At 45.1% G+C, this 26,009-nt stretch overlaps 1 protein-coding gene across 2 annotated transcripts in view; it reads left to right on the top strand.

Annotated features, from left to right (window-relative positions):
- The window catches only part of LOC140421806 (filensin), a 45,811-nt gene extending 20,354 nt beyond the window's left edge, over positions 1–25,457 (top strand). The window contains exons 6-8 of one of the 2 annotated variants that reach the window (XM_072506737.1): positions 9,547–9,749; positions 12,062–12,150; positions 23,908–25,457. In XM_072506737.1, coding sequence (XP_072362838.1) covers positions 9,547–9,749; positions 12,062–12,150; positions 23,908–24,941 — 1,326 coding nt within the window. In that variant the 3' untranslated portion in view covers positions 24,942–25,457. Of the gene's footprint in view, positions 1–9,543; positions 9,750–12,061; positions 12,151–23,907 lie in introns of both variants that reach the window. The other variant, XM_072506729.1, reaches the window with a different exon arrangement.
- Positions 25,458–26,009: the final 552 nt, after the last annotated feature.

The raw sequence follows: 26,009 nt of genomic DNA, 5'->3' as shown, positions 1-26,009 counted from the left end.
AATCTAGCACGAGGGGACATAGCTTTAAATTGAGGGGAGATAGATATAGGACAGATGTCAGAGGTAGGTTCTTTACTCAGAGATTAGTCAGGCCATGGAATGCCCTGCCTGCAACAGTAGTGGACTCGCCAGCACTAAGGGCATTCAAATGGTCATTGGATAGACATATGGACGATAAGGGAATAGTGTAGATGGGCTTTAGAGTGGTTTCACAGGTCGGTGCAACATCGAGGGCCGAAGGGCCTGTACTGCGCTGTAATGTTCTATGTTCTAATTAATGACTATTTTGTAATTGTGAACCATAGTTTTGAATTCTCTCACAAGTGGAAACATCCTGTGCACACCTATCCTATGCAACCCATTCATCATCTGTCAGATTGCATCTCAGAGAAAACCCCAAACTGCTTAACCTTTCCTCATAGCTGGAACCATCTCTGAAATTTCCTTTGTACTTTCTTCAGTGCTTCCACAGTATGGGAACCAGAAATATGCACTGTATGTGAAGTGAGGTCTGACCAGAGTTGTATATGAGTATAATGTAACTTCACTTCTTTTGGTTTGGAATAAATCCCAATGGATGTTCTTGTGCAAATGGGTAGAGAGAGATGGAAGATAAAATATTAGATTGACAACTATTATTACAATGAGTGGAGTTATGTGAAGTAAAGTCTACATAGTCCCAGATGGCCATAGGCTACTTTCCCCTTTGAGGGGGACAGTAGCATAGTGGTTAGCATTATGGTTTCCCATCTCCAGGGTCCCAGGTTTGATTCCCGGCTTGGGTCACTATCTGTGTGGAGTCTGCACGTTCTCCCCGTGTCTGTGTGGGTTTCCTCCCGGTGCTCCGGTTTCCACCCACAAGTCCCGAAAGACGTGCTATTAGGTAATTTGGACATTCTGAATTCTCCCTCTGTGTACCCGAACAGGCGCTGGAATCTGGCAACTAGGGGTTTTTCACAGTGACTTCATTGCAATGTTAATGTAAGCCTACTTGTGACAATAAAAATTATTGTTATTATAGATGCTGTTGCAGAGCACTGGACCCACATGTCCAAGCCGAGTCAATTAACCCTTAATTATAAGCCAATAACAGTGGCAGCCGTGCGTACCATCTACACGATGCACTGTAGTAACTTGCCAAGGTTCCTTCGGCACCAAACCCACGGCCACTACCATCTAGAAGGACAAGAGCAGCAGATACCTGGGAACCCCTCCACCTGGAGGTTCCCCTCCAAGTCACTCACCATCCTGTCTTGGAAATATATCGCCGTTCCTTCACTGTTGCTGGGACAAAATCCTGGAAACGCCTTCCTAACAGCACTGTGGGTGTACCTACACACCAGGGACTGCAGCAGTTCATGAAGGCAGCTCACCACCACCATCTGAAGGGCAACTGGGGATGGGCTTAACCAGCGACGCCCACATCCCGTAAATGAATGTTTTTAAAAAGCTGCTATCGGCTTCCAACTGCACGTGTGCAAATAACTTCAAATAGCTTGGCTCCAAAAGATTACACAATATATTTAAATGTTTAAAAATCGTATTGACTGGGCTCTATGGAAAGAAAGTTGGCTTTTGTAGACTGTATATAAGGATTAGTACATACATGGCATATGTAGTTAAGAATTCTTGACAGCCTGTCAGGAGACAGCGGCATCATCTACCCATTAGTCTGCTCTGGGCACCATTCCAGTTCACTTTATTATGAGAGGGGAAGAAACCTCTTTAATATTGCTTTTGTTTCACATTGAAAGATTAAGTGCATCTTCTGTCAGCTTGTGCCATCTGGAATTCATTTTATAGTCGTGTAAAGGTCACCTCAATCCAGTTTTAACCCTTGTGAATTAACAACAAGCTCCTGTGGTAGTAACCGGCAACGTGAATAGCTGAGATTGGGGCTGAACATCAAATAGTTTCTGCTGACATGATAACATATTTTATGCAATCCTCTAAAACTATCAAAGAAAAACTAGGCTGGCTTTCATCCAACAGTAGGAGCAGGAGTCGACTATTCAGGCCCTTGAGCCTGCATCACAATTCAATAAGACCATGGCCTCAATTCCAGATTCCCACCTACCCATGATAACCTTTGACTCCCTCGTTAGTCATGAATCTCTGGAACTCTACCTTAAAAATATTCAATGACCCAGCCTCCACTGCTCTCTGGGAGGGAATTCCACAGGCTTTTGACATGCTCAGAAATACAAAGTCTCCTCGTCTCTGTATCCCTTGGGCAGAATCCGCCGTCCCGTCGCACCCATTTTCTGATGCGGCGCGCCCCCACCGGCAGTGGGATTCTCCGTTCCGGCAGCCAGCCAGTGGGGCTTCCCATTGTGGGCACCCCCATGCAGTCGGGAAATCTGTAGGCACGGCCGGCGAAACGGAGGATCCCGCCAACGGAGAATCCAGCCCCTTATTTTTAAACTGTGTCCCCTAGTTCTAGTCTTTCTGACAAGGGGAAACATCATCTCAGCATCCACCCTGTCAACCTCCCTCAGGATCTTATACATTCCCATAAGATTGCCTCTCATTCTTCTAAACGCCAATGGATGCTGGCTGGAATAGTTCTGTGCAACAGAGTAAGGAAGGAAATCAGGAATCATAGCCGTAGGCCTGGTGAGTGACGATAGACCTTACAGACTAATTAACTTGGTGGAGCCAAGGAGGAATTTTGCAGCATCTTTTCTCAAGATTATAATATTAAGGTGGAGATTAAGATAGGGTAGATTGTACAAAGGGTTTACACATAAAAATCAAGGCCGACACCTCGGTGCACTTCTGAAGGAGTGCTGAACTGTCAGAAGTGCTGCCTTTCAGATGAGGCATTAAATCGAGGCCCCATCTGCCTGCTGATGGGAATGTAAAAGGCCCCATGGCATTATTTCGAAGGAGAGCTGCAGAGTTCTCCCCTGTGTCCCGGCAAATAGTTACTCCTCAATCAACATCAGAAACATATTTCTGCTCGTTATCAGATTGCCATCTGTGGGAGCTTGCTGTGCACCTGTTGCCACCTGTTGGCATGACAACAGTGACTACACTATTGGCTGCATTTGAGACATCATGGGGTAATGGAAGGTGTTATATAAATGCAAGTCTTTCTTTTTATAAACTGTGATGGGAACTGGCTAAGTAGGCCAAATGATCGACTATTCCAAAATAATTTATGCAATTTTGTGCTTCCCCATTACCATTAATCCTAAAGATATTTTCTATTTGTAGTCTCTTTCATTCCTAATGGAACATACAGCATATATTGACCACAATGAAACCCGAGTTCCAAAGATTAAGTGATAAGGATAGATTAAATAAACTAGGATTGTATTTTAGAATTTTACAAAATCAAGAGGTTTTTTTGATTGAAGTTTTCAAGATTTTAAAGGTTAACAAGGTAGGATAGAGGGAAACTATTGCTGACGGTTGGGGATTTGAGGACCCGGGTGCAGAGTATAGCATTTAGATCCTGAACGTTCCGGAGTGAAATTAGGAAACACTTCTCCACAGAAAAGAGTGGTAGAAGTTTGGAACTCTCTCCCACAAATGACAATCGCTGCCAGATCAATTGTTTATTTTAAATCTGAGATGGTAGATACTTGTTAACCTAAGGTTAAGGTGGGACAGAGGCGGGCACATAGACTAAAATAAAGGCAAAATACTACGGTGCTGGAGATCTGAAACAAAAGCAGAAAGTGCTGGAAAAACTCCGCGGGTCTGGCAGCATCTGTGGCGGCAGAAGCAGAGATTCGAGTCCAATATGACTCTTTTTCAGAACTGGATTCAAAGCATTAACTCCGTTTCCCTCTCCGCAGATCCTGCCAGACCTGCTGAGTTTATTCCAGCACTTCCCGTTTTCATTTCTAAGATATATATAGAGCTAGGTTGCAGATCAGTCATGATCTCAGTGACTGGCAGAACAGGCTCAAGTTGCTTCCTTCTATTCCTATCTCCTGATGTTGATGGGGTGTATTCATGAAGGATAAGGGATAATGACTGTGTGAATTTGACCAGAAGTCAATGACTTATTGATACTAGCTGTGATTCTCCGTTCCAGGCAGTACTGTTGAAGTGTTGACCACTTCAATAATGCTAAATGCTTTCTGCAGTTAGAAAAAAGGAAGTGAAGCCACTTTGCTGCTTTGAAGTGGTCAGCAGTTGTCAATCACAACAAGAATGTTTATAAACATTGCAGTTAGGATCAATGGCGGGGCCTTCAGGTGCATTCATGCATGAAGAGAATGATAGATGAACAAACCTCCTGGCAACTGTGTTTAAACCATTAAGCTGCCAGTCAAAGGCAGGTTAAAGGCACTGCACTGTGAAATTGAACAAATGCTTCCTATTTCAAAGGATCTCAAGGGACTTCAAGCCTTTTCAAGTATTGTGGGCTATCTAGGAAGTCTCTAATGCTTTAAAAAGCAGCAGTTTCAAAGGCATAGATCTGAGGGAGCAGATGTGCGGAAAAGGAAAGTGTTCCTGGTTTGATTCTTCACTGAACTGTCTGGTCTGCTTCCCAGCTGTCATGCAGAGAGGTTCAGAGTGAGAAGACGACTTCAGAGGTTAAACAGGTCAGACCAGGATGAAGATCTTGAACAGGGGGCTGCCCGAGATCACCATGCCAAGAGTGATCTTCAGGTTGCCCAGGGCTGGAAGGGGCAATCCAGGCATGGGACTCCTATCGCAGGGAAAGGTTCCAGGGTCAACCCGCCCCCACAGCCTGAGCCTGAGCCCACCCAACCCTCAGGAACCTTGGGGGACTCTCCCTCTGCAGCCTGGGAATGGCAGAGGGGCACGCGAGCGATGGGCTGACCCCCCTTGATGTCCATCACTCAGCACTTACAAACCCCATCTTTTTACTCAGCAAAATGGCCAATCTGCGCGACTTCGAGTCAAACTCCGAGTGAAATGCCTGACCCACCCATCCTTTCCTCAGCCTAACCTGGCTCTTCACATGGATGTGCATCTCCTGCAGGAAGACGATCCCCGCTTTCAAGTTCCTCAAGTGTGCAACTCTTCACCGGCCCGTTTAGCCCCCGCACGTTCCATGTTATGAGCCTTACCGGAGGCTTGCGCCTCCACTCCCCTCTACTGTCCGCCATCCTCCCCTGCGGATTCTGTCCCCTTTAATTTCATCCTAAACCTGGCCAACCCAAAATGGCCCCTTCTCCGTCCATGACCACGCGTCTCGTCCAACACTGCCACGTTGCATCCTCTCCATGCACCCTCCCCCCTCGGCCATCCTTCGCAGCCACCTCCCCCACCTCACTTCCATTCACCAGCATTACGTGCCAGCGTGGCAGCTCCTGCCCGAAGGCTCCACCTATCTACCCCTTCACCCCTCCCTCCACCCCTCCCTCCTTGATTTGTGCAAGCAGCTCTCTGTGGACCACCCCTTCCCCCTTCCCCACTGGAACAAAGCCATATCCAAAGCCACAGGTCAGCTCCTTCAAAAAATAAACACCACCACAGACTTCAGGAGGGGGGCAGGGCAGTTGCTTACTTACAAATCTATTACCTCGTAACAAATGGTCATCCCAATGAAATCCCCCCACCCAAGAAGAAAAAAGCCTCTTCCCACCGTTCAATCCCCACACGAGCCGTGTCCTCCGAACTCCACTGTGCTAACTCCTCTGTCCCCCATCAAAATTCAGTTGTCCACCAGCTTATGCTCTTTAATAAAGTCATTAACCTCCTCTGGGGTTTCAAAATAGTACTCCCGGCCTTCGAAGGTCACCCACAGTTTCACCGGATACAGCACCCCAAGCCTGATCTGCCATCGATACAGCGCCGCCTTTGCCCCGTTAAACCCAGCGAGCCTTTTTACCATCTCCGCTCCAATGTCCTGGTATATTCGGACCTCGTTCCTCTCCCATTCGCAGTTCCGCTTCTCCCTGGCCCACCGCAGGATCTTTTCATTCTCCACAAACTTGTGGAGTCTGACAATCACGGCACGCAGCGGCTCCCCTGTTCTTGGCTTCTGCCTTTGGGACCTGTGTGCTCTATCCACCTCTGAAGTCTTGCCCAGCACCCCCTCTGCCACCAGCCCTGCCAACAACCTTGAGTCATATCTCGCGGCACTCGTGCCTTCCACACCTTCAAGCACGCCAACAATACGCAGGTTCTGCCTTCTGGATTTGTTCTCCTGCTCTTCTACCTTTGCTCTTAACGACTTGCGAAGATCCCCCAAAAGCCCCACCTCTGCCTCCAATGCCACCACCCGATCACCGTGGTCGGATATCACCTTCTCCATCTCCCGGATCTGTGACCCCTGTGCCTACAAGCACTTCTTGACCCTCTCCATCTGTTATATTACCTTGTGTAATATCGTATATTACTCTTCAAACCAGCCGAGTTGATGAAATGAACAATAGTCTTCTTGTAAAGATGAACAAATTTATTGAGTAATATAAATAGCATTTGTGAATCCCTTTTACTTAATATCAACTAGCAAAGAAATAAAATATAGTAAAGATAACTAACTATACAATGTAATTATGAAATAACTTATAACTTCTCTCTCTCTAACTACTCTATGTCTTGTCTGTTCACTCTCCTGAAGCACACTCTCTCAGAAAGAGCGGGAAAGTCCTTTTTATATCACCTGATAGTGAGACATCTAGTGCTGAATTGACTGTGCTACATTTACATACATTGATCATGTATATTGATATACAGAGATCACTACACCATCGAGCCTTTTGAGGGTGCTACCACTCCTTCGATGGCCTTCAATTGGTCTTCCTACATCTCCTTTCTTTGCTGGCGAAACTCTTCTTTAATAAACGCCATCAGCTGCTCCATTTTGGGTTTTCCAGCATGGGACGACCCTTCCCCCTCCACCATCTTTCCAATTGCTGCTGCGCCACACGTCTCCTCCAGTTCCTTGGCCAGGTCTTTAACCTTCTTCTGCCAGATCTGCTAACCAGCAGACATGCGCCACTCCTGGGAGGAACTTCTTCTCCACACCTTCAGCTGCAATATCCCATCAAAGTTCTCCTGATTTTGAGTAAAAAGAACTCAGATCTATGCCTTTGAGCAGTAGCTGCCCTGTGTGCGACCACTCACTCCATGGTCACCACCGGAGGTCCCCCTCGGTGCCCATCACACCAGGACTGCGACTGGCAGTGCTTACACCAAAGCCCACCGGGTGGAGTTCCTGCTGTGTGGGTCAGAGCTGTGGTGATGTGCATCACTGTGTATACACAAGGGGTTAACGTAAATACACTACAACTAAGTAACCACTAGAGGGAGCACCAGAGCTGTCATGACACACAGACATACAGTCAATGGGTCATTACAACAGGACACAACCAATGGGTAATCAGGACACCCTGAGGTGGCATTACCACAAGGGGGCACTTCACAGCCCATATAAAAGGACAGGGCACACATGCTCTGCCTCTTTCCACAGACAGACATCTAGAGAGTACACCAGGGTTGATCAACAGCATCATACCCAGCATGTGGCTTAGAGCAGGCAGGTAAAGATAGACTGAGTTACTACAGTTAGATTAGCAGAGAGTCAAACTCATTTAAGAACTGTGATAATAGTTCAATAAACAAGTTAAACTCATTTCACAGTCTGGAGCTTCCTTTGTCAAAGCATACACCAAGGAAGCAGCTTATGCTACACGAAGCAGCATAACACAACAGGAGCATAATGAGAGCAGAGTTAGAGTACCCATTGGGTAATTGGGGAAAAGGTGCAATTTAGCGTGGCCAATCCACCTACCTGCACATCTTTGGGTTGTGGGGGTGAAACCCATGCAGACACGGGGAAAATGTGCAAACTCCACACGGACAGTGACCCAGGGCCGGGATTCGAACCCGGGTCCTCAGCGCCGTAGTCCCAGTGCTAACCACTGCGCCACGTGCCGCCCTCATAGGAGCAGAGTTGAGGGTTGGGGGATGCAGGCAGCGAGATGATTCGGGCTTCTGCCACGTTTATGGGTGGCACGGTAGCACAGTGGTTAGCACTGTTGCCTCACAGCACCAGGGCCGCAGGTTCGACTCCCAGCTTGGGTCACTGTCTGTGCGGAGTCTGCACGTTCTCCCCATGTATGCGTTGGTTTGCTCTGGGTGCTCTGGTTTCCTCCCACAAATCCTGAAAGGCATGCTGTTAGGTGAATTAGACATTCTGAATTCTCCCTCAGTGTACCCGAACAGGCGCCGGACTGTGGTGATGAGGGGATTTTTACAGTAACTTAATTGCAGTGTTAATGTAAGCCTACTTGTGATAATAGTAAAGATTATTATTATTAGTTGCATTCTAATGAATGCAAATTAACTGTATGCATGTTCTGGCCAGCATGGGACGGGAGCCCACTGTGGTCGGTATGGCGGGGCCGGAAACTGGAGACGGGTCTGCCGCCCGCGCTGATCCTGTTTTTGGCCCGGTGCAGGATTCTCCACCCGATTGTGATTCCAGATCTTAGTGGTGGGGTACAGAGAATTCCGGCCAATGTTAAGTTGCATATGTTTTTATTTTGATGATCAGATCAATATTCCATACTTTTTACACTTAGGGCTGGTGGAAGGTTGATTTTTATCATAGTGCTGTTAACAATATAACGACTTTCCTTTCTATGAGTCCGAGCTCTTCCTGTCTAATCGTGGCAGTTATTCAGGAAAATGTTTTCATCATTACAAAAAAAAACTTGCATTGATGTAGCACCTTTTATGACCTCAGCATTTCACAAAATGTTTAGGAGCCAACGATGTACTTTGAAATGTAGCCACTGTTGTAATGTAGGAAACGTGGCAGCCAATTAGTGCACAGCAAGCTCCCACAAGCAGAAATGAGGTAAATAATGGCGGCACATGGCACAGTGGTTAGCACTGGAACTACGGCACTGAGGACCCGGGTTTGAATCCTGGCCCTGGGCCACTGTCTGTGTGGAGTTTGCACATCCTCCCCGTGTCTGCGTGGGTTCTACCCCCACAACCCAAAAATGTGTAGGTTAGGTCGATTGGCCACGCTAAATTGCCTCGTAATTGGAAAAAAAAATGGGTACTCTAAATTAAAAAAAAAGAAACTATGTAAATAATTTGTTTTGTGGTGATTTTGTTTGAGGGATAAATAACAACCAGGACATTGACGAACTTTGGAGCGTAGCCACTGCTCCTCTCCGATAAGGGCTATGGGGTCTTTATGACCCCTCATGCCATGAGATCAGACACGGCCTCGGTTTAAAGGCAGGCCCTCAGGCAGTGCTGCACTGGAGTGTCAGTCTAGGTTCCTACATTATAACTGTGATTGCACTTCAGAAATATTTAATACACTGTGAAATACTGTGGATGTCTTGAGATTGTGAAAGCTGCTTTGCAAATGCAACCCTTTCATTCTTTGTGTGTTCAAGTGTCTGGTGCTGGCCTCAAATTTGTAATCTTGTGATAGGAAGGAGAATATTCCCACTGAATTGAAGCTAACACTTGTTCCCTACCCGAGAGATGAACATTACACATTGATATGTTTAATTAAAACATCTTAAATAGCATAATTAACATTTATGGCGCTTATTTCAAAATCTTTGTCTTAAAACTCATAAGCAGACAAGCCGGGCCGTGCAGGAAAGTTACCTGGATCAGATGCAACCGTACAGGGAGCAAATTGAAGACTTGAGGAAAAAGATGGGGGAAGCTGAGAAGAACTTGGAGAAGTGTGCCAATGAGTGTCGACAAGTTGTCATGTACCAGCAATCACTGGAAGATGAACTGGAGAGCTACAAGAGGTTTATTGCAAATGAAGATTACAGGTGCGTAACAGGATCATTAGGTTTCGCCTTTTCAATTGCCCATAATTAATTACGTTATTCATAATCTAAGGCCTGACATTGCTTAGTTGTGCAATAAGGTATGATGCTCAGTTATCATTCCACATAAACCGTTTGAGATTATTTAGACAGAAGAGTTAACTATTGTCTACTGTACAATCAATGTGGTCTTTACAAATAGAAGCAAGACACCGTCTGAAATTTTCCCACCGCCCCCCGGCAGCAGAGGGTGTGAACAATGTGAAAACCTGTTGACAGCGGCGGGACCGGAAGATCCCGCTGCTGGCCAATGGGAGTCCACCTCCGCGCAACACACCGCTGCAGGGGAGGGTTGGAAAATCCCGCCCAATTTCTGTAATCCCACACCAGGGATGCACATGATATTGTTCATAGAATCATCGAATTTACAGTGCAGAAGGAGGCCCTTCAGCCCATCGAGTCTGCAACGGCCCTTGTTGAATGGCATTGTCAAATCTTAGGGCAACAACAACTTCCATTTATATACCGCCTTTAATGTAATAAAACATTCCAAGGTGCTTCCGAAGACCACAAATCAATAAAATTAGGCATTGAGGCTGATAAGGAGATATTAGTCCACATGCCCGAAGGCTTGATCAAAGAGGTTGGTTTCAAGGAGTGTCTTATCAGAAGAAAGTGAGGTCGGGAGGGAATCCCAGAGCTCAGAGTCGAGACAGCTTAAGACTGGATGATTGTGGGCACTCAGAATTGAAAGTGAGGCAAGCAGCGGTGGAACAGAACAATGCCTGAGTACGTTCATCAGCAGCCATCACCTACCTTGGGGTTATCAATTAGTGGAGTAATTTGATGGAACTGGACTTTTCTTAGGCTTTCCTGTTGAATGTTAACAAGAGTTTTAAATAATCAATTATTTTTTAATGGTGGAGCGATTAAAATCTGGGATGAGCAAGAGGCCAGAACTAGATGCGTGCAGGGATCTTGGAGAGGTGCTGCGGGCAGAAGGAGATTACAGAGATGGAGAAGGGTGTGGCCATGGAGTTCTCTGGAAACGGGGAGAGATTTAAAAAAAAAAAACATTTTATTAAGGCATTTATGATTTTCTAATAACAGAAAATACAAAAAAAAGGTAAACATAATTCAGTACAAAACACCATACCCAGCCCGCCTGGCTTATACACACAATTCCCCAGTCTCTGGGTGGGAATTTCAATATCAAGATGCTGCTTGGCCAGAAGCCAACGTCGGTCAGTGAGCACAGGGGTGAGGGGTGAAGGGAACTTGGTGCGGGTGAACTGGCAGAGTTTTAGAGTTAGTTCAAACAGTTTCTAACCAAGCCCAATAAAACTTAAAATACCTTTCAAACTCTATTATGCAGATTTTTTAATATAAGCTAAATCAGGGGGCCCTGCAATTTTTCAGAGCCATGTATATACTTTAAAATTTTTGTGAGTCATTCAAACAGTCTTGCATTTCCTGACCCACATGGAAACTTTCTATTTTTCTGTTCCTTAATCCAGCTGCCAAGAACCCGCCTGCTTCGGCCCTCTTGTATTTTGTAGAATGGGGTTCTGTCCAGTTAAAGATGCCTAATTGAGGCCCCGACTAACGCGATGGGGACATGGGTTCAAATCCCACCAGTTGGTGGAATTCAAAACCAATCAATAAACAAAAACCTTGGAATGGAAGGTTGGTTCAGTCGTGGTGGCCTTTACCATCAATTGCCATTCAAAAAAAAAAATCTGATTCACTAATGCCCTTTAGGGAAGGAAATCTGCCACCTTTACCTGGTCTGACCTACATGACTCCAGACCCCAACTGGCCCCTCCCTACTGGCCAGGTCCGCAATATGAATGACTCTTAACTGCCCTCTGAAGTGGCCCAGCAAGCCACTCATTTCACAGGCAGTTAGGGATGGGCAACAGATGCTGGTCTTGCCAGTGAGGCCCAGATCCCATGGAAGTGTAAACAAAATAGGTAAATCTTCACCTGCATCCCTCTCTCCTATGATTGCCTCCCCAACCAATTTTAACAATAGCCACAATATATAGCATATTTAACACAGTAAAACATTCCAAGATATTGAAGATTTGCTGGTTGTGGGCATTCAGAAGTGGAAGTAAGGGCAGCAACAGTGGAACAGGACTATGCATGAATAAATCTATCAGGTGAGATCATCTACTTAGCCTTGGACATAACGAATTGTGAAGTTATTTGTTGGAACAATATTTCTTTTGGGATTTTCTTTTGCATGTTAAAGAGATCTATGAATAGTTAATTATTCTCTAGCATCTAAATAGATTACTTCTGTTTTTCAGATCACAATCTACCCTGACTGACACACAAACCACCCCTCTGTCCGCAAGTCATCGCTATGAATACACACAGGTCATGCCTGAAAGCAAAGGTCAGGGTAGATAAATTTAAACTGATAAATAACTACACATTTAAGTTTTTAATGTCTCCAGAGATTCTGCAATCACTTTCATTTTATCTTAATAGAGCTGAAAGCTGGCTTTATTCTGTCATAATTTTCAAAAGTGACGGGTTGTGCAAGTTGTGTGCTGCAGAAAAAAGCTTCCATCATTTCGAAAAGATTCTGAGGCAATGTGCACACATTTGGGTGATTTTCCAAACAGATTTGACTTTCTATAGACTCAGCAGGAGGAAAATCTATTTTTTATTCATTCGAAGAATATGTGGGTGTCACTGGCAGATGTCAGCATTTGTTGCCCAACCCTAGTAATCCTTGAGGAGGTGGTGGTGAACCATCTTCTTGAACCATTGCAGTTTGTGTGATGTAGGTACACCCACAGTGCTATTACGGAGAGAGTTCCAGAAATTTAACCCAATGACGCTGAAGGAATAATGATATATTTCTGAAGTCAGGATGGTGTGTGACTTATCGAGTCATAGAGACATAGAATCATACACTGCAGAAAACGGCCTTCAGCACATCGAGTCTGCACCAACAATAACTATCCCTAATCCCTCCCGAATCCCACTTACCAACACTTGTCCCATATCCTTGAATGTGATAATGTTTTAAGAGCACATTCAAGTGTTTTTAAAGGTTGTGAGGTTTCCAGCCTCCACTACCTTCCCAGACAGTGCATTCCAGGTTCTCACCACCCTCTGAGTGAAAAATGTTTTTCCCAGATCCCCTCAGAATCTCCTTCTCCTCACCCTAAAACAATGCCCCCTTGTGATTGATCCCTCAACCAAGGGGCCAGCTGCTTCCTATTTACCCTGCCAAACCCCTCATAATCTTATACACCTCAATCTTATCCCCCTCAGCCTTCTCTGCTCTAAGGAAAACAATCCAAGCCTATTCTGCCTCTCTTTATAGCTTAGATGCTCCATCCCAGGCAACATGCTGGTGAATCTCCTCTGTACCCCCTCCAATACAATCACCTCCTTACTGTAGTGAGGTGACCAGAACTGCACACAGTACTCCAGCTGTGGGCCTAACCCACACTCTGTACAGCTCCAACGTATCCTCCTTGTTCTTATAGTCTATGCCATGACTGATAACGACAACTGTCCCATATGCCTTTTTTACTACCCTATTCACCTGCTCTGCCAACTTCAGGGACCTGTGAACAAGTACCCCAAGATCCATCTGTTCCTCTGAGCTTCCTAGTGTCCTGTCATTCATTACATACTCCCTTGTCCTGTTTCTTCTTTCAAATTGCATCACCTGGCACTTATCGGGATTAAATGCCATCTGCCACTGCTCTGCCCATCTGACCAACCCACTTATATCTTCCTGTAACCTACAACTCTCTTCTTCAGTGTTAACCACCCTATCAATCTTGGTGTTGATTGCAAACTTACTTATCATTCCCCATGTTCTCAGATGCATCATTTGTATTTACATAACAAACAATAAAGGACATAGCACTGATCCCTATGGTATATCTCTGCTCACCAGCTCCAGTTACTCAAACACGCTTCCACCACCACCCTTTGTGTCCTATTATTAAGACAGTTTTGGATCTATCTCGACAAATTTCCTTGAATTCCATGTGCTTCCACCTTCTCAATCAGTCTCCCAAATGGGACCTTGTCAAAGGCTTTGCTAAAATCCATATAAACTATATCAACTGCACTTTCTTCATCCACACTTGGTCACTCTATCAAAAAAATTATATCCAATTTGTGAAGCATGACCTCCCCCTGACAAAGCCATGCTGATTATCCATAATCAACCTCTGCCTTTCCAAGTGGAGATTAATTTTCTCCTTCGGAATCTCCTCCAGTAATTTCCCTATGACTGACATGAGACATACTGGTCTGTAATTCCCTGGTTTATCTCTACCACCCTTCTTGAAAGGTGGAACAACATTAGCTGTTCTTCAGTCTTCTGGCACTTCCCCCGTGGTCAGAGACTAATTAAAAACTTGCATTAGAGCCCCTGAAATTTCCTGCCTCGCCTCCCAAAGCAGCCCCAAATAATCTGGGCATGGGGATTTGTCTATTTTTAAGCCCGTCAAAGCCTCCAATACCTCCTCACTTTCTATGTCAAACTGCTCAAGGTCCACGCAGTCCTATGTCCTGAATTTAGTACCTACGTCCTTCTTCTCCTGACTGAAGACCGATGAGAAGCATTCATTTAACATCCTAGCAATGCCCTGTGGCTTCACACACAGATTGCCACCATGGTCTCAAATGATGCTTAGTCTTTTCCTGGTTCACCTCTTCCCCTTAACGTATTTATAGAATATCTTAGGGTTCTCCCTGATCTTATTTTCAAGTGCTTTCTCATGCCTCCTTTTTGCTCTTATAATTGCTTTCTTAAGTTCTCTCTGCACTTCCTTATTCTTTTTCGGTCACTGTTGAATTTCTCCCTTTGGACTTGCTAAAAGCCTCTCTCTTCCGTCTCATCCAGTCTTGGATTGTCCTAAACATCCAAGGTTCCCTGAACTTATTGATCCTACATTTCCCTCTATGGGGAACATGTACTGTATTTTCCCTATTTCCTTTTTGATTGCCCTCCACTGCTCCACTGTAGATTTTTCTGGCAAGAAGTTGTTCCAGTCAACTTTAGCCAGATCCCACCTTATTTTAGTAAAATCTGCCTTGCCCCAATCCAAAACTGTCTTTTGCGGATCAACTTTTTCCTTGCCCATAACAAACTTGAACCGCACCATTTTGTGGCGTTGCACAGGTCAAAGAGACACAGCATGAGTGAGTGAGACACATCCAGAGTGGGAATTTGAAACTAGGTAATTTGGTGCAGTGAGGTAACCAGGAAAGGTAAGTGGTAAATCTAATTCTGCTGTTTTTCAGTTAAAAGTGCAATGTAAATTAGTGTCTGATTGGCTGAAACTGCCCCCACCATAATTGCTGAGAGGCAGTTATCTGGCAGTCACCTGAGGCCTGTTTAGGGGCACAAAGGTACACATTGTATTCTTCTCTTTGAAGTTTAAGTAGTGCGAGTCATCCTGAAGTCTGTATAAAAGACAGACACAAAGCGCACTCAGTAAGCATTGCGCAGGTCAAAGAGACACAGCCTGAGTGAGTGAGACACATCCAGAGAGGGAATTTGAAACTTGGTAATTTGGTGCAGTGAGGTAATTTGGTGCAGAGTGGGAGAAGGTGCTTTTTCCCTACTGTTTTGTTCTCTCTCTTTCTTCTGGCCTGTAACCTTTAATCAGCAGGGAACGCATCTGAGAGCATCTGAGACCCTCAGAAGGTAAGTAAGTGATTTTTACTCTTTTCAAATTGTGTGTGTGTGTGTGGTTGGTGGGGGGGGGGGGGGGGGGGGAATCTGAAGTGACATCACAGAAAAGCTGTGACCTGATTGGCTCGTTGGGAATCTACACTAAATTTTAAAAGTAAGCATTGGTAAACTAATTAAACATAATTATAATTTAGAGGGCTATCTGTATTTAGAGTACTGTATTTAGCTTTCACATTTATAGTAGAAATCTAGTGCTAGGAAACATATTGTTAGCAATAACTTTTTAAAAACTTTTAACTTTAATTTACTAATTAATTGACGCAATGTCAGTTAGAGGGGTGCAGTGCTCTGACTGTGAGATGTGGCAGGTCCGGGAGGCTTCCAACGTCCCGGATGGCTTCATCTGCAGAAAATGCACCCGACTGGAGCTCCACACAGACCGCATGGTTCGGTTGGAGCTGCAGTTGGATGCACGTAGGAGCATGCAGGTGGCGGAAAGCGTCATAGATCGCAGTTATATAAATGTGGTCACACCCAAAGTGCAGGCAGAGAAATGGGTGACTATCAGAAAGGGCAGGCAGTCAGTGCAGGAAACTCCTGTGGTTGTCCCCCTTTCGAACAGGTATACCCCTTTGGATACTGTCGGGGGGGGGATAGCCTACCAGGGGAAAACAACAGCAGCCAGAGCAGTGGCACCACAGCTGGCTCTGATGTTCAGAAGGGCGGGTCAAAGAGCAGAAGAGCAATAGTCATAGGGGACTCTATAGTCAGGGGCACAGATAGGCGCTTCTGTGGACGTAAAAGAGACTCTAGGATGGTATGTTGCCACCCTGGTGCCAGGGTCCAGGATGTCTCCGAACGGGTAGAGGGCATCCTGAAGGGGGAGGGCAAATAGGCAGATGTCGTTGTACATATTGGTACTAATGACATAGGCAGGAAGGGGCATGAGGTCCTGCAGCAGGAGTTCAGGGGGCTAGGCAGAAAGTTAAAAGACAGGACCTCGAGGGTTGTAATCTCGGGATTACTCCCTGTGCCATGTGCCAGTGAGGCTAGAAATAGGAAGATAGAGCAGCTAAACACGTGGCTAAACAGCTGGTGTAGAAGGGAGGGTTTCCGTTATCTGGACCACTGGGAGCTCTTCCGGGGCAGGTGTGACCTATATAAGAAGGACGGGTTGCATCTAAACTGGAGAGGCATAAATATCCTGGCCGCGAGGTTTGCTAGTGTCACACGGGAGGGTTTAAACTAGTATGGCAGGGGGGTGGGCATGGGAGTAATGGGTCAGAATGTGAGAACATTGAGGGAGAGCTAGGGAATAGGGACAGTATGGCTCTGAGGCAGAGCAGACAGGGTGAAGTTGCTGAACACAGCGGGTCTGGTGGCCTGAAGTGCATATGTTTTAATGCAAGAAGTATTATGGGTAAGGCAGATGAACTTAGAGCTTGGATTAGTTCTTGGAACTATGATGTTGTTGCCATTACAGAGACCTGGTTGAGGGAAGGGCAGGATTGGCAGCTAAACGTTCCAGGATTTAGATGTTTCAGGGGGGATAGAGGGGGATGTAAAAGGGGTGGTGGAGTTGCGCTACTGGTTAGGGAGAATATCACAGCTGTACTACGGGAGGACACCTCAGAGGGCAGTGAGGCTATACGGGTAGAGATCAGGAATAAGAATCATTGTGCAGTCACAATGTTGGGGGTTTACTACAGGCCTCCCAACAGCCAGCGGGAGATAGAGGAGCAGATAGATAGACAGATTTTGGAAAAGAGTAAAAACAACAGGGTTGTGGTGATGGGAGACTTCAACTTCCCCAATATTGACTGGGACTCACTTAGTGCCAGGGGCTTAGACGGGGCAGAGTTTGAAAGGAGCATCCAGGAGGGCTTCTTAAAACAATATGTAGACAGTCCAACTAGGGAAGGGGCTGTACTGGACCTGGTATTGGGGAATGAGCCCGGCCAGGTGGTAGAAGTTTCAGTAGGGGAGCATTTCGGGAACAGTGACCACAATTCAGTAAGTTTTAAAGTGCTGGTGGACAAGGATAAGAGTGGTCCTAGGGTGAATGTGCTAAATTGGGGGAAGTCTAATTATAACAATATTAGGCGGGAACTGAAGAACCTAGATTGGGGGAGGATGTTTGAGGGTAAATCAACATCTGAGATGTGGGAGGCTTTCAAGTGTCAGTTGAAAGGAATTCAGGACCGGCATGTTCCTGTGAGGAAGAAGGATAAATACGGCAATTTCCGGGAACCTTGGATAACGATAGATATTGTAAGCCTCGTCAAAAAGAAAAAGGAGGCATTTGTCAAGGCTAAAAGGCTGGGAGCAGACGAAGCCTGTGTGGAATATAAGGAAAGTAGGCAGGAACTGAATCAAGGAGTCAGGAGGGCTAGAAGAGGTCATGAAAAGTCATTGGCAAATAGGGTTAAGGAAAATCCCCAGGCTTTTTACACGTACATAAAAAGCAAGAGGGTAGCCAGGGAAAGGGTTGGCCCACTGAAGGATAGGCAAGGGAATCTATGTGTGGAGCCAGAGGAAATGAGCGAGGTACTAAATGAATACTTGGCATCAGTATTCACCAGAGAAGGAATTGGTAGATGTTGAGTCTGGAGAAGGGTGTGTAGATAGCCTGGGTCACATTGAGATCCAAAAAGACGAGGTGTTGGGCATCTTGAAAAATATTAAGGTAGATAAGTGCCCAGGGCCTGATCTACCCCCAAATACTGAAGGAGGCTAGAGGGGAAATTGCTGAGGCCTTGACAGAAATCTTTGGATCCTCACTGTCTTCAGGTGATGTCCCGGAGGACTGGAGAATAGCCAATGTTGTTCCTCTGTTTAATAAGGGTAGCAAGAATAATCCAGGGAACTACAGGCTGGTGAGCCTTGCGTCAGTGGTAGGGAAATTACTGGAGAGAATTCTTCGAGACAGGATCTACTCCCATTTGGAAGCAAATGGACGTATTAGTGAGAGGAAGCATGGTTTTATGAAGGGGAGGTCGCGTCTCACTAACTTGATAGAGTTTTTCGAGATGGTCACAAAGATGATTTATGCAGGTAGGGCAGTGGATGTTGTCTATATGGACTTCAGTAAGGCCTTTGACAAGGTTTCTCATGGTAGACTAGTACAAAAGATGAAGTCACACGGGATCAGGGGTGAGCTGGCAAGGTGGATACAGAACTGGCTAGGTCATAGAAGGCAGAGAGTAGCAATGGAAGGATGCTTTTCTAATTGGAGGGATGTGAGCAGTGGTGTTCCGCAGGGATCAGTGCTGGGACCTTTGCTCTTTGTAGTATATATAAATGATTTGGAGGAAAATGTAACTGGTCTTATTAGTAAGTTTGCAGACGACACAAAGGTTGGTGGAATTGCGGATAGCGATAAGGACTGTCAGAGGATACAGCAGGATTTAGATTGTTTGGAGACTTGGGTGGAGAGATGGCAGATGGAGTTTAATCCGGACAAATGTGAGGTAATGCATTTTGGAAGGTCTAATGCAGGTAGGGAATATACAGTGAATGGTAGAACCCTCAAGAGTATTGAAAGTCAGAGAGATCTAGGTGTACAGGTCCACAGGTCACTGAAAGGGGCAACACAGGTGGAGAAGGTAGTCAAGAAGGCATACGGCATGCTTGCCTTCATTGGCCGGGGCATTGAGTATAAGAATTGGCAAGTCATGTTGCAGCTGCATAGAACCTTAGTTAGGCCACACTTGGAGTATAGTGTTCAATTCTGGTCGCCACACTACCAGAAGGATGTGGAGGCTTTAGAGAGGGTGCAGAAGAGATTTACCAGAATGTTGCCTGGTATCGAGGGCATTAGCTATAAGGAGCGGTTGAATAAACTCGGTTTGTTCTCACTGGAAATTAGGAGGTTGAGGGGCGACCTGATAGAGGTCTACAAAAATATGAGGGGCATAGACAGAGTGGATAGTCAGAGGCTTTTCCCCAGGGTAGAGGGGTCAATTACTAGGGGGCATAGGTTTAAGGTGCGAGGGGCAAGGTTTAGAGGAGATGTACGAGGCAAGTTTTTTACACAGAGGGTAGTGGGTGCCTGGAACTCGCTACTGGAGGAGGTGGTGGAAGCAGGGACGATAGTGACATTTAAGGGCATCTTGACAAATACATGAATAGGATGGGAATAGAGGGATACGGACCCAGGAAGTGTAGAAGATTGTAGTTTAGTCGGGCAGCATGGTCAGCACGGGCTTGGAGGGCCGAAGGGCCTGTTCCTGTGCTGTACTTTTCTTTGTTCTTTGTTCTTTATCACTGAAATGCTCCCCCACTGCCACATTGATCACTTATCCAGCTCCGTTCCCGAGACCAGGTCTAGCACTACTCCATCTCTTGTTGGGCATTCTACATATTGAGACAAAAGCTACCCTGAATACATTTCAAACAATTCTCCCCCTCTAAACCCTTTACACTATGACTATCCCAATTTATGTTGGGGACCTTGAAAGCCCCTCGTGTAATTACCTGATTATCATTCTTACACACATCAGTAAATTGGAGGAGAACCTGGGTGCAGGATAGGAAAGGTGCAGTCAACTTGTTAGGAGTTTTCTATAGGCCCTCCAATAGTAGCAGAGATGTGGAGGAACAGATTGGGAAACAGATTTTGGAAAGGTGCAGAAGTCACAGGGTAGTAGTCATGGGTGACTTCAACTTCCCAAATATCGAGTGGAAACTCTTTAGATCAAATAGTTTGGATGGGGTGGTGTTTGTGCAGTGTGTCCAGGAAGCTTTTCTAACACAGTATGTAGATTGTCCGACCAGAGGGGAGGCCATATTGGATTTGGTACTTGGTAATGAACCAGGACAAGTGATAGATTTGTTAGTGGGGGAGCATTTTGGAGATAGTGACCACAATTCTGTGACTTTCACTTTAGTAATGGAGAGGGATAGGTGTGTGCAACAGGGCAAGGTTTACAATTGGGGGAAGGGTAAATACGATGTTGTCAGACAAGAATTGAAGTGCATAAGTTGGGAACGTAGGCTGTCAGGGAAGGACACAAGTGAAATGTGGAGCTTGTTCAAGGAACAGGTACTACGTGTCCTTGATATGTATGTCCCTGTCAGGCAGGGAAGAGATGGTCGAGTGAGGGAACCATGGTTGACAAGAGAGGTTGAATGTCTTGTTAAGAGGAAAAAGGAGACTTATGTAAGGCTGAGGAAACAAGGTTCTGACAGTGCATTGGAGGGATACAAGATAGCCAGGAGGGAACTGAAGAAAGGGATTAGGAGAGCTAAGAGAGGGCATGAACAATCTTTGGCGGGTAGGATCAAGGAAAACCCCAAGGCCTTTCACACATATGTGAGAAATATGAGAATGACTAGAGCGAGGGTAGGTCCGATCAAGGACAGTAGCGGGAGATTGTGTATTGAGTCTGAAGAGATAGGAGAGGTCTTGAACGAGTACTTTTCTTCTGTATTTACAAATGAGAGGGCCGATATTGTTGGAGAGGACAGTGTGAAACAGACTGGTAAGCTCGAGGAAATACTTGCTAGGAAGGAAGATGTGTTGGGCATTTTGAAAAACTTGAGGATAGACAAGTCCCCCGGGCCTGATGGGATATATCCAAGGATTCTATGGGAAGCAAGAGATGAAATTGCAGAGCCGTTGGCAATGATCTTTTCATCCTCACTGTCAACAGGGGTGGTACCAGGGGAATGGAGAGTGGCGAATGTCGTGCCCCTGTTCAAAAAAGGGACTAGGGATAACCCTGGGAATTACAGGCCAGTTAGTCTTACTTCAGTGGTAGGCAAAGTAATGGAAAGGGTACTGAAGGATAGGATTTCTGAGCATCTGGAAAGACACTGCTTGATTAGGGATAGTCAGCACGGATTTGTGAGGGGTAGGTCTTGCCTTACAAATCTTATTGAATTCTTTGAGGAGGTGACCAAGCATGTGGATGAAGGTAAAGCAGTGGATGTAGTGTACATGGATTTTAGTAAGGCATTTGATAACGTTCCCCATGGTAGGCTTCTGCATAAAGTAAGGAGGCATGGGATAGTGGGAAATGTGGCCAGTTGGATAACGAACTGGCTAACCGATAGAAGTCTGAGAGTGGTGGTGGATGGCAAATATTCAACCTGGATCCCAGTTACCAGTGGCGTACCGCAGGGATCAGTTCTGGGTCCTCTGCTGTTTGTGATTTTCATTAATGACTTGGATGAGGGAGTTGAAGGGTGGGTCAGTAAATTTGCAGACGGTACGAAGATTGGTGGAGTTGTGGATAGTAAGGAGGGTTGTTGTCGGCTGCAAAGAGACATAGATAGGATGCAGAGCTGGGCTGAGAAGTGGCAGATGGAGTTTAACCCTGAAAAGTGTGAGGTTGTCCATTTTGGAAGGACAAATATGAATGCGGAATACAGGGTTAACGGTAGAGTTCTTGGCAATGTGGAGGAGCAGAGAGATCTTGGGGTCTATGTTCATACATCTTTGAAAGTTGCCACTCAAGTGGATAGAGCTGTGAAGAAGGCCTATGGTGTGCTCGCGTTCATTAACAGAGGGATTGAATTTAAGAGCCGTGAGGTGATGATGCAGCTGTACAAAACTTTGGTAAGGCCACATTTGGAGTACTGTGTACAGTTCTGGTCACCTCATTTTAGGAAGGACGTGGAAGCTTTGGAAAAGGTGCAAAGAAGATTTACCAGGATGTTACCTGGAATGGAGAGTAGGTCTTACGAGGAAAGGTTGAGGGTGCTAGGCCTTTTCTCATTAGAACGGAGAAGGATGAGGGGCGACTTGATAGAGGTTTATAAGATGATCAGGGGAATAGATAGACAGTCAGAGACTTTTTCTCCGGGTGGAACAAACCATTACAAGGGGACATAAATTTAAGGTGAAAGGTGGAAGATATAGGAGGGATATCAGAGGTAGGTTCTTTACCCAGAGAGTAATGGGGGCATGGAATGCACTGCCTGTGGAAGTAGTTGAGTCGGAAACATTAGGGACCTTCAAGCAGCTATTGGATAGGTACATGGATTACAGTAAAATGATATAGTGTAGATTTATTTGTTCTTAAGGGCAGCACGGTAGCATTGAGGATAGCACAATTGCTTCACAGCTCCAGGGTCCCAGGTTCGATTCCGGCTTGGGTCACTGTCTGTGCGGAGTCTGCATGTCCTCCCCGTGTCTGCGTGGGTTTCTTCCGGGTGCTCCGGTTTCCTCCCACAGTCCAAAGATGTGCAGGGTAGGTGGATTGCCATGATAAATTGCCCTTAGTGTCCAAAATTGCCCTTGGTGTTGGGTGGAGGTATTGAGTTTGGGTAGGGTGCTCTTTCCAAGAGCCGGTGCAGACTCAGGGGGCCGAATGGCCTGCTTCTGCACTGTAAATTCAATGATAATCTATGATTAATCTAGGACAAAGGTTCAGCTCAACATCGTGGGCCGAAGGGCCTGTTCTGTGCTGTATTTTCTATGTTCTATGTTCTATGTTGGTGGTGTTCACATGCACAACTAGCTGGTAGGGGGACAACCTTTTTTAAAAAACCTGTTCTGGAGACTTTAACGGATACACAGCAACCAATACGTTTGTAACCAGACAGCACAATGTCGAAACTCCTAGGGGGTTTGTGGGTGTTGGAGGAGATGAGAGGTGAAACAAGTTTTGTCCCCTGTTATCGAAATCCCAGGGCCAGGGTATTTTACAACCATAGATTCGTCCACTTTGATCGGGTTGTAGGTTTGAGAGTGAAGGAGGGAAGTTGAGACCTTTACCCAGTCTCGGGAACAGACATGGAAAATATTGCTAACTTGGTCCTACTTTTCCCCACTGCCCCATCCCCTAAGCAAGGATATCACTCTGCAATCGATTCTATTGCCAAACTGTCCTGGGACTGTTGGAATTCCGGTGTCTCCAATCTCTTAGCTCTGCTAGACATCAAGAGCTCCTAGGCTCCCTGGGGCCCAGTGTCCCTCTCAGCTTCAACACAAATCAAGAAAGTATGAGGTGTTTCCTCATTTACATAATATACTGACGTGACTGACCCTTGGTGTTGTGGGGGAGGGGTTTATCATGGGCCTAACTATGAGTTCATGCATGTCCAAATCCCAGTTCACAGCAAATCCCATTCACCCATCATCCACTGTGCTCACTGCCCTACATTGCTGCAACACCTCAGTTTTAAAGTTGCTATCCTCATGGTCAAATTCCTTTATGGCTTCACCCTTCCCAACCTCTGTAACCTCCTTCAGCCCCACAGCTCTCTGAGGTCTCTGTGCTCCTCCTTGGCATCCCTCAATCCATTTGTCCCACCCTAAACTTCTCTGCCACTCTCTCCTCCCTGGTAATCAGTACACATACTGAAGATTTTCACAGAAGCCATTTCAGAATAGAGGTATGTTTCCACGTGGCTCTGTGATAAAGGCCCCACCATAATTTGATTTTAAAATGCTTCCTCTGATTTAGCTAAGAATTGATAAAGCACATTCTCAGCCGAACAATCAGTAAAAGATTGTATTTTATTTTTTAGATATCACTCTGGCCACTCAGTACGGCCCACATTTTACATCCAGTCAGAAAGGGCATTCTAGAAAAGTAGCCAAGAGAAAGGACACTGCATCTTCAGACGGCACGGGCGATAATGGAGCAGATGAGGAATGTGCAAAGAAACCTTCCGAAATGTGCGAAGACCAGAAAGTCAGTGTGGATGAGGATGAGGAAGAGGATGAAGAGGGAGAATTTTATTCTGATGAAGCTGAAGGGGATACAAGACCAGATGATGTACCTGATGGAGCACAGATCAGTCGGATTTATCATGCTTTGTGTAACATAGTGAGAGACAAAATGGGAAGACACAAGAGACCAGAACTACCTGTAGCGGAGTTCTATACCAAAGGGCACTATGTGCAAGTTACAGGTGAATCCAGCTACATGGATCCTTTCTTCTGCACATCAGTTCCTGCAAGGAGTCAAGTAACTGTTACTTTTGATGATCAACGCTTTCCTGTTGATAGCGACTCTCTTCCACAACCGGACCAGCCCACGCCTTTAAAATACAATGGAAATGACAATGGCGGGAAAGGATTTGACTCCACTAAAGACAAAGACAAAGATAAGTCTGAAGGTGAAAAGCAAGATGATAGAAAATCAGGCGCTAACGGAGAACCCAAGAGGCCAACACCATCACCATCTATTTCACCTCCAACCCCATCAATGCCAGAACCTTCCCAAGTCTCGGATTATAAGCCAACACCTTTCAGTGGTCCATCTATGCCACAGCCGCATCCCAATGCTCCTGACAAATGGGCATGTAAAGGTGCTTCTTCGGGATCCAAACAGAAGCAGGATGAGGACAGAGCCAGGATAATCACGTCCCCACAACCACTGCCTTCAGATAATAAACCCCCAGAGGAGCCAAAGTATAGATACTATGAAAAGATAGAAATGACGGAAGCAGTTGAGACATTTACAGACAACAAACTGCAAGGCTATACAGAGACTTCCACAATTGTGGAGACCACAGTGGAAAAGACAAACCAGGAAAAGAGAACAAAGAGGTCCTAAATTAGTGGGACTTGTACAATTTTTTAAAAATCGTAATTTGCGTCTCAGAGTTGAAATTTCATAACAGTGCGCGCACACAATGAACTTCACCTTGTTTTCCTGAAAATAAATTAATGCAAGGAGCAAACCATAGTTAAGCATTTAATAGCTTGTGTGTGTTATTTATGAATGAACAGTTTTGAAAGCCATTAATATAGGATTGATGAAGGCAGTATGCTTAATTTCTGCTCAAAGCTTTATTTCATGACATGAATCAAGTTTAGTTTCTGTGGCAATTTGAGTTCACCCCAAGGTTTTAATAGAAAATAATTTGACAGAACTTTTCGAGGGAATCATTAGCAATAATGAAAGGGTTTAATCTTCTTGACCGAGTGTGTGATGGATAACTAGAACAATTTAAGAAAGCTCAATTTGTTATTTGATTTATATACTCTGAATGAATGTCTTCCAGTGATCAATATAATTTGCTTTGTAAAGAAAACTGCAATAAAACCAATTGGTTGAGGATGATCTGCACCAATATTTTCAATATTCATGCTTTGTAAAGCAGACAAAGTTGTCTCAAGACTGTCTTTAAATAAATAAGGATTAATTTGTGTTCTGAAGCTAGAGTTCACGTAAGTCCACTCCTGTTACTTTTCTCTTAAAAATTCTAATTGTTCAGTAGGTTTAGCTATTAAAGTTAATTAACAACAGTGTTTATCATGCATAATTTAAAATCAAATGAACAGATAATTTAAGATAAACAAATGCAAATTAAGAGTCGATGTTTTTATACCTAATATATTTTGGGAATAATTAATGCAATTTTAAAACTACAATATTTTCATTTCTATTTGAATGATTTATTTTTAGTTGTTCTGAATGCATCACTAGAAAGGAAACACAGTATCCATCCCTGGTTTAGTTAAAGCCATGTGACTTAAGTGTGCGGATCCTGAATCATATTTAGACCAGGCCAGGAAAGAGCTGCAAAGTTCCCTCTGGTAATTCCCTTTGGAATTTCTTTTGGAGCCCAAGGGAATCAGTTGGATCATTGTAACAATAGACCATAAGATATAGGAGCAG

This window comes from Scyliorhinus torazame, chromosome 1, assembly GCF_047496885.1.
Source record: "Scyliorhinus torazame isolate Kashiwa2021f chromosome 1, sScyTor2.1, whole genome shotgun sequence".
Classification (NCBI taxonomy): Eukaryota; Metazoa; Chordata; class Chondrichthyes; order Carcharhiniformes; family Scyliorhinidae; genus Scyliorhinus; species Scyliorhinus torazame.
Note: the sequence above shows the minus strand (reverse complement) of the source record. Positions and strands in the feature narration are given on the sequence as shown.